Consider the following 12,921-nt stretch of genomic DNA (forward strand, 5'->3'; position numbering starts at 1 on the left):
CTACATAAATTAAATTAATTATATTTTATGTTTCTGATTATTATGAATGTAACAGTAATAATAATACACAATTTGTGTAATTATCATTTTATTTTATTATTGTTATAAACCTAAAATGTACCTATTATGTATAACTCTCTTAATAAGCGTTAATCGTTATTTAAATATTAAAAAAATGTATTTTGTGCATAGATAATATAATATACTATAATAGTAGTATATACCTGTGATTCTGTGTCAATACTTTCTTTAATTGTGGATACCAAGTATAGAGTAATTACTCTATGGTACCATTAATTTCATCTATTCTGTGATTTAAATATGTTAATGGTTAAATCCAGATGTAGATTATTAAGCAAGCGAAAATACACATTTTGAAAAAAAAAATTTTAAAAATCATTTGTTAGTTAACTTGACTGTATTTATGACAAACTTAAAGTTGTACTTTTGGATTTAAATTACGATATACAATTTGATAGGTAGGTTACATTATAAAAGAAAAACGAATATCTAAAATAAAACACCAAATTTTTTGGAATTTTTTTTCAAAATGTGTTTTATGATGGTACTTAAAACAATCGGTCAAACTTAATTTGTAAGTTATAGACGAAATGCTGAATATCTGGAAAAATCGTGTTTATGAGTTGAATATACTAAGAATTCAAATTTTTTGAAATTTTTTCTAAAGAAAAATCAACATTCCCCATAAAACCGTTCGGGAAGTAAACTACATCCGCTCCTAAAGTTTTATTGCCCATAATACCGCTACAATGCTACGTTCTATGATGCTACATACAATTTTATTATTTAAGGAATCGGCCTGCTTAGCGCTCCTGGCGGATAATTCCCGCTTTAATTCCGTCAAAATAGGACTCAAACATTGGATTTTCTACACTGTAGTATTGGTATTATCTACATCGTGGTTAAATCACAAATTAATATTTATTTGGCTTAAATCTTGTTATATTTTGGTTTATCATAAAATGTTTTAGCGTCTCATTTGTGGCCACACTGATTATCTGAAGAAAGTTCTCGATTTTACTAGGTTTTTGCTTTTTTTATTAGGTTTGTTAAACATCAATTAGTAAATACTAAATAGTAACCAGTAAGTAGCGCTGACAACTTTTCTGTGTACTGATATTATATCTTGTTAGAAAAACCAGAAATCTCAATAATTGTCAATCCGTATTCGCTGGACGCTAAACCGTGTTTGTTCTTTTACTAGGTAATCAATAATCGTCATATAATTCCATAATTTCAATTTCCAGTACACATTTTAACGCAATAATTTCCAGCTGCCGTGTGCGCAGAAATTAGAATATCAACAATTGTGTTGTTTATCGCGTTTCGCCGTACACCCAAAATCGGAATACCTAGTGCACGACTTTAAATCTCTACATTAAACTTCTCAATACTTGCGGAAGTCGACTTTTACCGGAACGCATCTAACATGTTTCCCAATGCATTGACGACGACCGACATGTTTGGAAACGATAATCCATACAGGTATGTGTAATGCATGATATTTATTGTCATGTGTGCTGTGAATTATACCTGTTGGACAACAAATGTATATTTTTTTTTAAATTAGAGATAGATTTGCTTTTTTGTCACCTTGCTTTACATCTATAGTTTTATTTTACTTTACTCCACAATTGTCTATTTATAATTTGTATTAGCTAGGGTACAATACGATAAGTAAAAGTTATGTTAAAGTTAGTATAATATGTGTATGTTTGAGTGAAGATAGGGTAAACTTAATCAGTGTTCAGTCCAGCGTTGTTTGGTATTTTCCTATCCATCAACATCTATATTATTCTGTGACTCAAAATTAACTAACAGCTCATTTTTGAAAATATATACACTTCTCAATTTCTCACACAGTAGCATATTCAGATTATTTTTTTTCGTAGTTAATCCAAAAAAAAATAACAAAAGGTAATATGTATTCAAAGTAGGTCTCTACATGGTCTCCACGCGGAAGTATTGCGAAAGCTGTCCCCGCGACGCCGTCGGTTGAAACAGGAAAAAAAAAAAAAGGTCTCTACATGGTTACATATATCTATATTGAATACCTTATATTAATTATTTCGTATATAAAATGTTTTAATATTTATACCAGTCCGGCATTATGTAGTATGGCATAATTTTCTAGTCCAAAAAAGAGGGATCCCCTAAAGCTTGAATGAATTGCCGATACTGATTGGATAAAATTATAAAACACTTGAGTAATACTTATACAAAGATATTTTAGTATTTTACTGTTGGAAAATGGAGTATTAGGATGCCACAGAGAGTAACATTAGGACATGGGGCTATTTTGAGAGTAAAAGTGGTAATCTGTTTTAAATTTACTTAAAACCACAATTTTGTAACCCAGTCTTCAATATTAATAAATACATTTTAAAACTCAGAAACCATTCATTGTGTATGGCTCTGTAATTGAAATTAACTATTATTTAGTACCAGCTGCCCGACCTTCCTCCGGAAGAAATTATTTTTTTATAATTTAATTTAAAAACAAATTTTTGGCTATACAGATAATATAATATAATTACATATTGTAGTTACCTATTGTTATTGCTAATTTCTGAAAATTATATATCCTACATTTTGAATTCAACCACTGAAGTAGTTAATTGTATTCTTTATATTATAGAATAGAGATAAGGTAGAAAAAATTGTAACAATAAATTATTTGTTCAATGAATAATATATATATCAAATAGAAAAATGCAAGTGCAAACCAATAAATAAATAATTAATAATAATAACAATAATAATAAATAAACAAACAAACCGGTTTCCTTCGTCTCCAAAATTAAGTTAGATTCTTATATATATAGATTATTATCATTATAATATAGGTTATACATTTGCTCTTTAATTTCATATTATGTTATAAAATGTATTTATCTTATATTTATTATAGCATTAAGGTTATAATAAGTCTAGAGTAAACTAATGGTAGGAACCAAACATTAATTAGTAGCACATGACTGGTCCATTCAATTTTAGACTAGTGAACCATTAATTAATTAATTTTTATACAATCTGTCATAAAGCATGGAAACTATAGTTAATGTAAAAAGTTACCAAATAAAATAAATAATTGGTTTCCATGCAAAGTTTCCATAACAATATTATGATATTAAATATCAACATTATGATCATATTATATTATACTCAATGCTACGATTCAAAAATAATTAAATATTTATAAACATTTTAATAAATAATTTTAATTAACTATTTTATCTTATTCAGAAATTCAATGCGCCAAATGGACCAAATGATGAATTCATTTTTTGGCGGATTTCCTGATCCAATGGCTGGCATGATGATGCCATTTGGCGGTGGAATGTTTGGAAATTTTGGTTCCATGATGGGTATGAATAATCCTATGAATATGATGGTCGGTGGTAATCATCCAGGCCAATCATTCAGCAGCAGCAGCAGTACATTTATGTCATATTCATCAAATGGACCAAATGGACAACCACAAGTACTTTATTATTATACATTATGTTAAAAGTATTTTATTAATTTGTTTTTGTATTAAATATTTCTTAGGTATATAAAGCTTCCACTTCTACACGTACCGGTCCTGGGGGAGTAAAAGAGACTAAAAAAGCAGTTAGTGATTCAAGGACAGGTGTTAAGAAGTTGGCTATTGGGCATCATATTGGAGACCGTGCACACATTGTTGAACGTCAACAAAATGTATATTCTGGAGACCAAGAAGAAAACCAAGAATATATTAATTTGGACGATGGTTTGTATAGTTTAATAACAAATTAAAAGATAATCAACTAGGTATAACTAGATATAATTTATAACCTATCTTCATAGGCGCAATAGTTCAAATTTTTTTGAAAGAGGGACTAACTGCTCCCACCCATTAATGTTTTTTTTATAAATTATGTATGCTTAATTCTAAACACTTACTTTTGAATTGAGCGTCAAATTATATTGATTACATTGTATAATTACAAAACTACTAAATTTGATTTAAATTAAGGTATTAATTAGATTTTTGTGTATCTATTTTAATAGCTACCAATTATTTTGTGTTATAGCAGTTGTTAATACAACTACCATAATTGTCTCAGCAGTACTCTTTGTAATCCTTACTTTTTAGATACATCAAATTCAATTCTTTTATATTTGTGGTTTTAGCATTTAGCTACTTTAAGCTAATTTCTGCTCTGATCAATAGTTTAAAATGTTTAGTATTGTTATTTGATGTACTAAAATGAAAGCACAATCAAAAGGTATAGAAAACTGAAAACAATTCTATAATTAAAGCTGTACCTATAAATTATTTATTTCAGACTTCTACATTTTTGATCTATATTATTTACTTTTCAATGATAACTAATGATATTTTACATAAATATCATGTTTTTAAAATGAATGACGACTTGAAAATTTTAATTTTTAGATGAAGCTGAAGAGTTCAACAATGAATGGCGCAAAAAAGCTCAAAACATGAATTCACATCGTAGTCGTTACTTGCCCTACACTCATAGGTATAATATATCATATATATAATATATTTTTATTTTATATATTAAATAAATATTTTAGGTTAGTGGATATTATTAGTTTTAAATGAATTTGGTAAAAAAAAAGCTCATGATTAGTAGCTCATAATATAATTTTAATACACATAGTAAAATCCACATAACATTTACACTAGTAAGTATTTTAATTATATTAGGTAAATAAATAATAATGGACAAACGTCTGAATCAACTAAATTCACTATAACAAATTTTCATTTTTAATTGATATAATATTCAAGTATAAAATAGCTCATAAAATCATAATTTAATATTTTAAAATTGTTTTATAGTTGATTTGCATTTTGCATCCTAGTATTTTTAATAACTCAGAAATCTTCTATTTAAATATAATCAAGTACAATGAAACTACAGCCTCATACCACATAATAAAAATATTTCCAAAAATGTATTTATAATACAATTTAATTTCTCGATGAAATTAAACAAATAAAATTATTTATGGTAATTTAAAGAAAACATTTTCTAGATAAGATATAAGGTAATCAATATAATATTAACTTTTTGTTCTATTTATATATATTTGACTTTTTAAATATTTTTTATTTTTCTTCAATTTATATTGATAAAATGTTTATTGTAGATAAACTAATATTATTTTGTTCTTCCACAGTTAAAAAATATTAAAAATTCATAATCACTAAAATAAGTTTTATACTCATTACTAGAGCCCGGATTTATATGCATTTAAAAAGTGTCAAATATGATGCAAATATGCAAGGATAAAGTGGCTCAATATGTAATTATATGCCATATTATGTTAAACATTATGAAACGTTATTTTTTTTTAAAAAAAAAAAACAAATTTTTACACCAAGGAAAGTAGTACCTACTAGGTATTCTATCATAAACAAAAGAATATTTAAATGGTTAAACATTTAATACTTTAAAAACCAAAATTCAATATTTTATAATCTTAATTTTTTCATATTTTAAATTGTTCAAATGTCTACAACACTCAGAAAACTTAAAAAAAAAATAAAATCATCTATAAATATTATTCGTTCTAAAAAAAAAATTGTAAAATTGAGTTACTGCCTTATTCGTTACGAACATCGAAGTAAGAACATATTATGTCGAAATGCAGGTGTATGTGAATTATTGTTGTTAATATAATATTATCCATACGTGCTCCGATATCATGCAGTGTTTCAAAAATGACAATATTTTAAGATATTCTTGTAAAGACCCTGTCAACGATTTTTTTCTTTTTTAAAATAACTAAATATAATTATCTTAATAAATAGGCAATTTATTAAAACCCATTAATATGCATATTATATGCTCTTATGAACCAATATGCAATTATCCTCTAAATATGCAAAATATGCAATATAAAATTTGGTGTTTAAATTCAGTATGAGATGAACCGTGGACATTTTAGAACCCCCTAGACGTGCATACACTTAGTAAAAACATGCAAATGCATATAAATCCGAGCTCTACTCATTACATTTTTAATTTTCACACTTATACCTACTACCCTAGTAATTTGGTATATTATGAAATTTTCAAAATATTAAGAGGATGCCACACTCGCATGTGTGGTCTCCGTCTTTCAAGAGCTTAACATGAAAAATGTACGCTCAGCAGATCATGTTTAGCTCTGTTAGCTTAAACATTAAGTGAATCGACCTGTTATGAAACAATTTAATGATGCTCATAATTTCTTTTATTATCAATGATACTGTAGAAACTTTTACTAGTGCTCATAGAGTAAAAAGGAAGTACTAGGCACATAATTATATGATTTATATATATATGATTCAACATTTAAACGCTTGGAGCGCCGATGCTCGGTTCTGCTAGTCGTTGTGATAACGAGGAAACTCGAAGCATCACTTTATTATCGTTAGTTGTGCAATCATACTATCTTTAATCGTGAATACAGGTAATATTCTTACCATCAAGTTTCATAATAATAGGTCAATTCATTCTAATTTTTAAACTAACGGAACTAAATGTGATCTACCGATCGTACATTTGGTATGTTATGCACTTGCTAAACAGTGACAACACACATGTGACATCCTCTTATGATTCATTTTAAGCGATTTAATGGTATGTCATAAACTTATTATCTAATAAAATTTATTAATATTTTATGAAATAATATTAAAATAATGTCAAAATATTATCATAAATATATGTGACTTGTTTTTGGGAACTATTAGTTCATATTACCATATATTATATATAAAGCGTAAAGGCTGGCTAACCATCTCCACTAAAAATTGGTTTTCTTTCTATAATATGATTTATCAGTTAATTTAAATGTAATACTGCACAACTTGATACTGAGGTACACTTAACACTCAACACCTAATATACATCACATCTACTTCCATTTTTTAAAAATTTAAGCATGTTTAGAAGCTTTATTTTAATGTGTAATTGATCATTGAGAAACATTTTTTTTAATGTAAAAAAAGTTTGATCTATGTTTATGTTAAAATTATATCACTGCACTATTATTTAATTTTGCTTATTAGGAATTTAGATGTTTATACCTCTATATACTTTTACACTTCATAATATTTTTAGTTGATTTTATGTTTGTACACTGGTATTATTTTTTTTCGATTTTATGTTTTATTAGAGTTCAAAATTCTTCAGTTCCTTTAAAAAGGAATCTCAAGGCTATAGCTCCTCCTCCTTCAACAGCACGTATCAGGTATGTGTAGTAATTATAAACTAATCATTAATTATTATTTTTTTTATTAAATGTTTAGAGGATGAATGTGTTTTTTCTATGAATTGTGTTAGTTGGCTTTTAATACGTCAATGATTGCATATAATGTAATTAATATTTAGTTTGCTTAGTTTAAATTTTTATATTTCATCTTAAAAAGTTAGAAATTATTGCTGTATATTATAAAAAATAAAAATTGAATTATAGTATTCAGTGGCGTGTTGAAGAATGTTTTTTCAAGACAATGGCCTTGAGTTTAACATAGGTGGTTTGATTGGGCGTTTGATCCATTAAAATATTAAAAATATAAAATTATATAATATAATATGACAATGTTTTTTTGCTATAAAGAATATTTTTGATAAATGCATACTTAAGTGTTTATATTGCCTCAAGTTAAATAATTGTTCAGTATGTCTCTGGTAGTATTAAAAATCATAGGACGGTTTTTTCAGGTGATTTAAAATTTAAAGCATGCTAAACACGTTTAAATTTGGTATTTTTAACCAATGATAGTAGGTTAAAAATTATTCTTTATTTATTTGAAATGTTTAATAAAATATTGATATGATAAATTTGCAATATAACAGCTGCATAAATTAAGGTAAAAAGTAAATAGGTTTGAATAAAATAAATGTATGTATTATCATTGATTGTAAATACTATAGATTACTCACTAGCCAGTTTTTCGATTGCACAAAATTACTCCTGGTAAGGGGCGAGGTGAAGTGACTATTAGTGATCACAATGTTACCCGACATAACTAATCCGGGCAGTCATGTTATTAGTTGCTGGCTTGTGGTTAGTAATGTTGGGTAACGTTGTAATTGATAGTAGTCTCGTCGCCTCGCCATCTGTCAAGTTTAAATATTTTGTGTTACCGATTAACCGGCCAGTGAGCAAGCAATCTATAGTATTTATAACCATTGGTATTATGAACAGTAAATGAAATATTAGATATTATGTTAAACTATAAAAACATTAAATCACTGATGTCAATTTCAGGTATGCTCTTTAGTATCATATAATAATGTAAACTATACAAATTTAAAATGTATAGCTATTCTAAACTAAAAGGATATGACACTCGCTTGATCACAATAAGAATGTATCATTATTTGATTATAATCAATTCCATGTACCTATTAGGCTCAGTATTGGTATTTAAAAGATCATTAAACTTCTTCATATAAGAAAAATAAATTAATAGAAAAAATTGTAAAACTATATGCCCAGAATCATTTATGGTAAGGATAAAAATTAAAACTTTGGATAAATCTTTGTCTAAATAACTACATTTTATAAATCATTAATTAATATAATTTTTTTCCAGCTAAAATATTTAAATTGACAATATTAAAGCATATTATGATATCAAATCATTTTATAAAATAATATGAACTTTCTATAATAATTTTGCGTAGCCCATTGTGACAGTGGGTCAAGCCATTGATACTTGAAAAAAAAAATTTTATATTTATATCAATATAATAGATATAATATTCTACTTAAATTTACCCACCGCTCATCACTTTCTACTTAAGACATAAAAACAAATATTTTTTACTGAGCTATAATAGGAGTAACAATTTATAACTGGAATAAATCTTTGGGTTTAAATCTATAGTAAATAGACCAGGTTTACCAATCATAGATCATATTATATCTATCAATAATTTATTTAACTATTTAAACAGGCAGTAACTAGGTAAATAAAAATTATAAAATTATATTTCATGATATGAAAAAATAAAAATCACAGATTAATACTACCTATTCTCTGTTAAGCGAGAGACCGCGCGCACACTGATGAAAACTGGTTCCCTCGCGCAATACCCTGCCATTGGGGAACCAGTTTCAATAGTATGTTGATATGGAGGGATGCGCAAAATCGGCGTGCTCTCACTGAACAGAGTTTAGTATGTATATGATCTATGTAGCAATCTATAACAAATATGGTACAGCTTGCATGGTGGTGGGCCATCCGTACATCATCTATTGTATTTATTCGTACAGCATATATCTTCCCCGTTCATGCAAAGTACACTAAGTCCAAAAATCGACTTAGAAATTTGTATTTTAACAATAATAAGAACTATAAATTTCACAGTGTCATATTATTTACTACTACTCATAAACAGCTACTTCCCTTAAGGGAAACTCAATTGAAAAAAGAAAGAAAAAAAATTTGGTTACATATGGTATATACATTTAAAGTTTGAAAAAATTGCAAAAGCTGATTCATGTTTTTGGACTTGGTGTGTTTTGCATGAACGGGGATGATATTTTGCATCTCTTAAACTATTTTTAATCCAGATAGATACTGAACCAACTATGCAATATTGAATTGCTTAAATGTATTACTATATAAGTTATAGTTTGCTATACAATATTAAAAATGGTAATTTTCTGATTGTATAACATGTTCTTCTTTGGGTCACATTCTTTAAAAATAGTCTTGAATTTTTATATGAATACTTTTCATGTTTTCTCAACATTTCAAAAATGTGCAAGTTGTAGATAAATAACTGCCATGAATATTGTGTATATTTAGTAAGTTGTGACAACATCTTGTCATGTTATGTTAATTTTTATATCAATTAAGATGGTAATTTTTTTTGTAGTATTAAGTATTCAAAATTATTAATACATAAATATATTTGGTTTTTGCAGTGAGGTGTTGGCTGTAGAAGGTCATCAAGATCAAGGAAGAAAACGTGCAGCTAAGCAGCGGACCCCTAAAAAGATCGAACAATACCCTGTAAATGATGCCTAAGTTAAGTTAGCAAGTTAATTTTTTTTTTTATTCTCCATTAATTATATAATATAGAATTTTACACTTTCATTGTTTTCACAAATTATATTTCAAACTGTGTTCCATAAAATAATGTTAAGGAAAGGGTGTGAAAGAGTATGACATTAAAATAGGCTATGTTTAATATTGTAATATTAACTATTTTATAAGAATTTTGAGTTGAAAAAGGATTAGATCATTCTTAATGTTCGGTAATTATTTTTATTTTGTATACGTAATATGCGAGTGATTAATTGATTTTATAGAATTCAACTTGCAACTCTTGCTGGTAAAGCTTAGCTTATAGTTAATACTTATAATAAACATATAAATAAAAAACAAATAATTTGTTCAAACAAAAAAAATTATTTATTTTCACATCAAATAATCCATGTTAATCATTTATCCATGTCCATAAGTACAACTAAAATGTCTAGTTCTTAAATAATAATATAATGAAAAAAAATAACTGCATAATATTTAACTAGAAAATATTCTATCTAATACCACTTATGAAAATTATAATTTAGTAAAATATGTAAAAGAAAAATAATATTTAAAAAAAATTGTGAATTCTAAATTAACCGGATAAATTATAATTATTAGCGCCTTCATTATTGTTATTTTCATCAACTCCAAGTTTGTATATATCATCATTAATTTTGCACATTTGATCGAGAAAATCTTTGTCTTCTAATATTTTTGCTAGTGCAGATAATACATTACAAAACTGAACCTTAGTCATCTTAAGATGTTTACTACATGTATCTAATATCTTCTCGACATCGTTATCGACTTCCTGAAAAAATATTAAAATTTAAATAAATATGATATAATTTAACAATGAATTTAGCATTCTTTACATTTAATATAATAAATTTAGCAGATGGAACTTTAATTCGGTGTTTAATTGTTGAATCCTGGTCATCATCGCAAAACAATGTAAATGTGGATTGAGGTGCTGCTTTGAAATAGACACCAGCCAACAAATGACCTTTTCTATCAGTGGCCAATAAGCTTCTAAAGTTGTAAACTAAATTTCGACGTTCGGTGACAGACACCGGTGAATGATAAGACGCCCCTATATATACCAGGTTGGTTTCTGGTTTTGGTGATCCATTCCAAACAGACCATTGCACATACTTTTCACCCACCATTGTTTGATAACAGTACTCTTTTTGTGGACAAGATGATGGTACAAAACGACCTGATAAATAAAACATTGATATAAGTTAAAATAAATAATAGAAATTATTTATGAAAATATTTACCAGTATGAGGATATTGTTGATCAATCATTACAGTTATGACTCTACCAATTTGATAACCTGGATCCAGCAATATCACACCACCACGACCGTTGATTTCAATTTGCATGGCAACCATAACATGTTCTTTATCACTTACCCATGGGTCTGGGTAGTCATTACTTATGTATCCCTCATGACTCTAAAAATTAGAAAATAAAAATATAAGTTTTTTAGAAAAAATGTATATATTTACAATAAGCACAAAATTAAAACTAACCTCTATAGATTCCTCGCAAGATACTAAATAAAGACTGTTTTTAACACCAGGAAATTTGTTTTCCAACAATGCTAATTTTCCAATCAATAATAAACCAAGTCCAACACAGGTATTTGCGTTTTTAGTTAATGGTGGTTTATATTCCCTAAAGAAGTTCTCCAAGGTATCACATTTTCCATTTTTGTATTCATTATAAAATCTAAAATATAAGTATAATTTAAGTCCTGATATCATAAGTAGATTATGTTTATATTTTATTTACTTGATGAAGTTTGTTGTTGAATCATAATTATATGCCTGAAGTAAAACCTGTACTTCATTCTCAAATTGTCTGGTCAGCTCTTCATATTCCTCGATTGAGCTGACCGTAAGAGGTGGCCTTGAACTACCCCATTTCGGCAAGGGCACGGGCTGACCAATGGGCCAGTCGGCCGCCTTCTGGCCATAGTTCAGCCAAAATGTATACTCGTCGTCATTGTTGTGGTTGTCAGGAGAAGGCCGGGTTTCGAGTCAACTCGGCCATTCGTTTCCCCATCTACCGACCGTTGGTATGTAGCTGGATTCATCCCTGTAGCAGCTGTCTTCTGCAGCGCCAACAGGCCCTTCTACTTCTAGTATTTTTTTCTCACGCTCTTTAAACATAAATAAAATTAATGTTAAGATTAGGGTTGACGGTTTTTTCGGTATACCGTCAAAACCGGTATACCGGTTTTTGCATAAATACCGCTGCAACGGTATACCGTAATACCGCTGCAACGGTATACCGTAATACCGGTGCATACCGGAAAACCGTAATACCGGTGCATACCGGAAAACCGTAATACCGGTGCATACCGGAAAACCGTAACACCGGTGCTTACCGAAAAACCGTAGTATTGTTTGCCGATTGTGACGGTTTTTTGGTATACCGGGTTATTTGCTGAACAGTTTAAAGTAAAACAGTTAAAGTCAGTGCTTGTATTGCTATTATTTATTTATTAGTAAAAGAATACTAATAAATTTGTTTATTTTATGTTTAAATTTTACTGAGTTAATAATTTTTTATTATTTAGAGACAGTTCTTGTATTTAGTGGTGTGCTCAGCTTTTTGGAAATCCCTTTCAGAGTGTGCTTTTTTTGCCTTTTACAGACCCTGATATAACATACATTTTTTATTGATGTTTTGGTGAAATCAATTTAAAAAAAGCCTAAGAGGGGAAGATACTCCTTCATCTATCTTGTCTTATTACAAAATAAAATACTCTTATTATTTTCATCACCTTAAAAATATGATTTAAAAAAAAAAAAATTAAAAAAGACATCCCCTACACTGTGACACTGTG

The 12,921-nt window shown here is 27.8% G+C and overlaps 2 protein-coding genes across 4 annotated transcripts in view; one reads left to right on the forward strand and one right to left on the reverse strand.

Moving 5' to 3' along the window:
- The first annotated feature begins 999 nt into the window (after nucleotides 1-999).
- On the forward strand, nucleotides 1,000-10,437 carry LOC100160847 (myeloid leukemia factor). 3 transcript variants are annotated; one of them, XM_008181748.3, is made up of 7 exons: nucleotides 1,000-1,225; nucleotides 1,296-1,506; nucleotides 3,268-3,505; nucleotides 3,574-3,775; nucleotides 4,445-4,532; nucleotides 7,186-7,260; nucleotides 9,952-10,411. In XM_008181748.3, the coding sequence occupies exons 2-7, from the start codon at nucleotides 1,451-1,453 to the stop codon at nucleotides 10,052-10,054; spliced, it is 762 nt and encodes a 253-aa protein (XP_008179970.1). In that variant the 5' UTR covers nucleotides 1,000-1,225; nucleotides 1,296-1,450; the 3' UTR covers nucleotides 10,055-10,411. The 3 variants fall into 3 exon arrangements, with proteins under 3 accessions (XP_008179970.1, XP_001952446.1, XP_008179971.1); XM_001952411.4 differs by having other exon boundaries at nucleotides 1,085-1,506; nucleotides 9,952-10,437; XM_008181749.3 differs by lacking the exon at nucleotides 7,186-7,260 and having other exon boundaries at nucleotides 1,085-1,506; nucleotides 9,952-10,282.
- Nucleotides 10,419-12,921, reverse strand: part of LOC100163615 — a 5,551-nt gene continuing 3,048 nt past the window's right edge. The window contains exons 2-6 of the mRNA XM_008181759.2: nucleotides 11,862-12,231; nucleotides 11,600-11,798; nucleotides 11,344-11,521; nucleotides 10,936-11,279; nucleotides 10,419-10,871 (exon numbers count right to left, since the gene is read on the reverse strand). Coding sequence (XP_008179981.2) covers nucleotides 10,653-10,871; nucleotides 10,936-11,279; nucleotides 11,344-11,458 — 678 coding nt within the window. The 5' untranslated portion in view covers nucleotides 11,459-11,521; nucleotides 11,600-11,798; nucleotides 11,862-12,231 and the 3' untranslated portion in view covers nucleotides 10,419-10,652. The remainder of the gene's footprint in view (nucleotides 10,872-10,935; nucleotides 11,280-11,343; nucleotides 11,522-11,599; nucleotides 11,799-11,861; nucleotides 12,232-12,921) is intronic.

This window comes from Acyrthosiphon pisum, chromosome A3 (genome assembly GCF_005508785.2).
Source record: "Acyrthosiphon pisum isolate AL4f chromosome A3, pea_aphid_22Mar2018_4r6ur, whole genome shotgun sequence".
Classification (NCBI taxonomy): Eukaryota; Metazoa; Arthropoda; class Insecta; order Hemiptera; family Aphididae; genus Acyrthosiphon; species Acyrthosiphon pisum.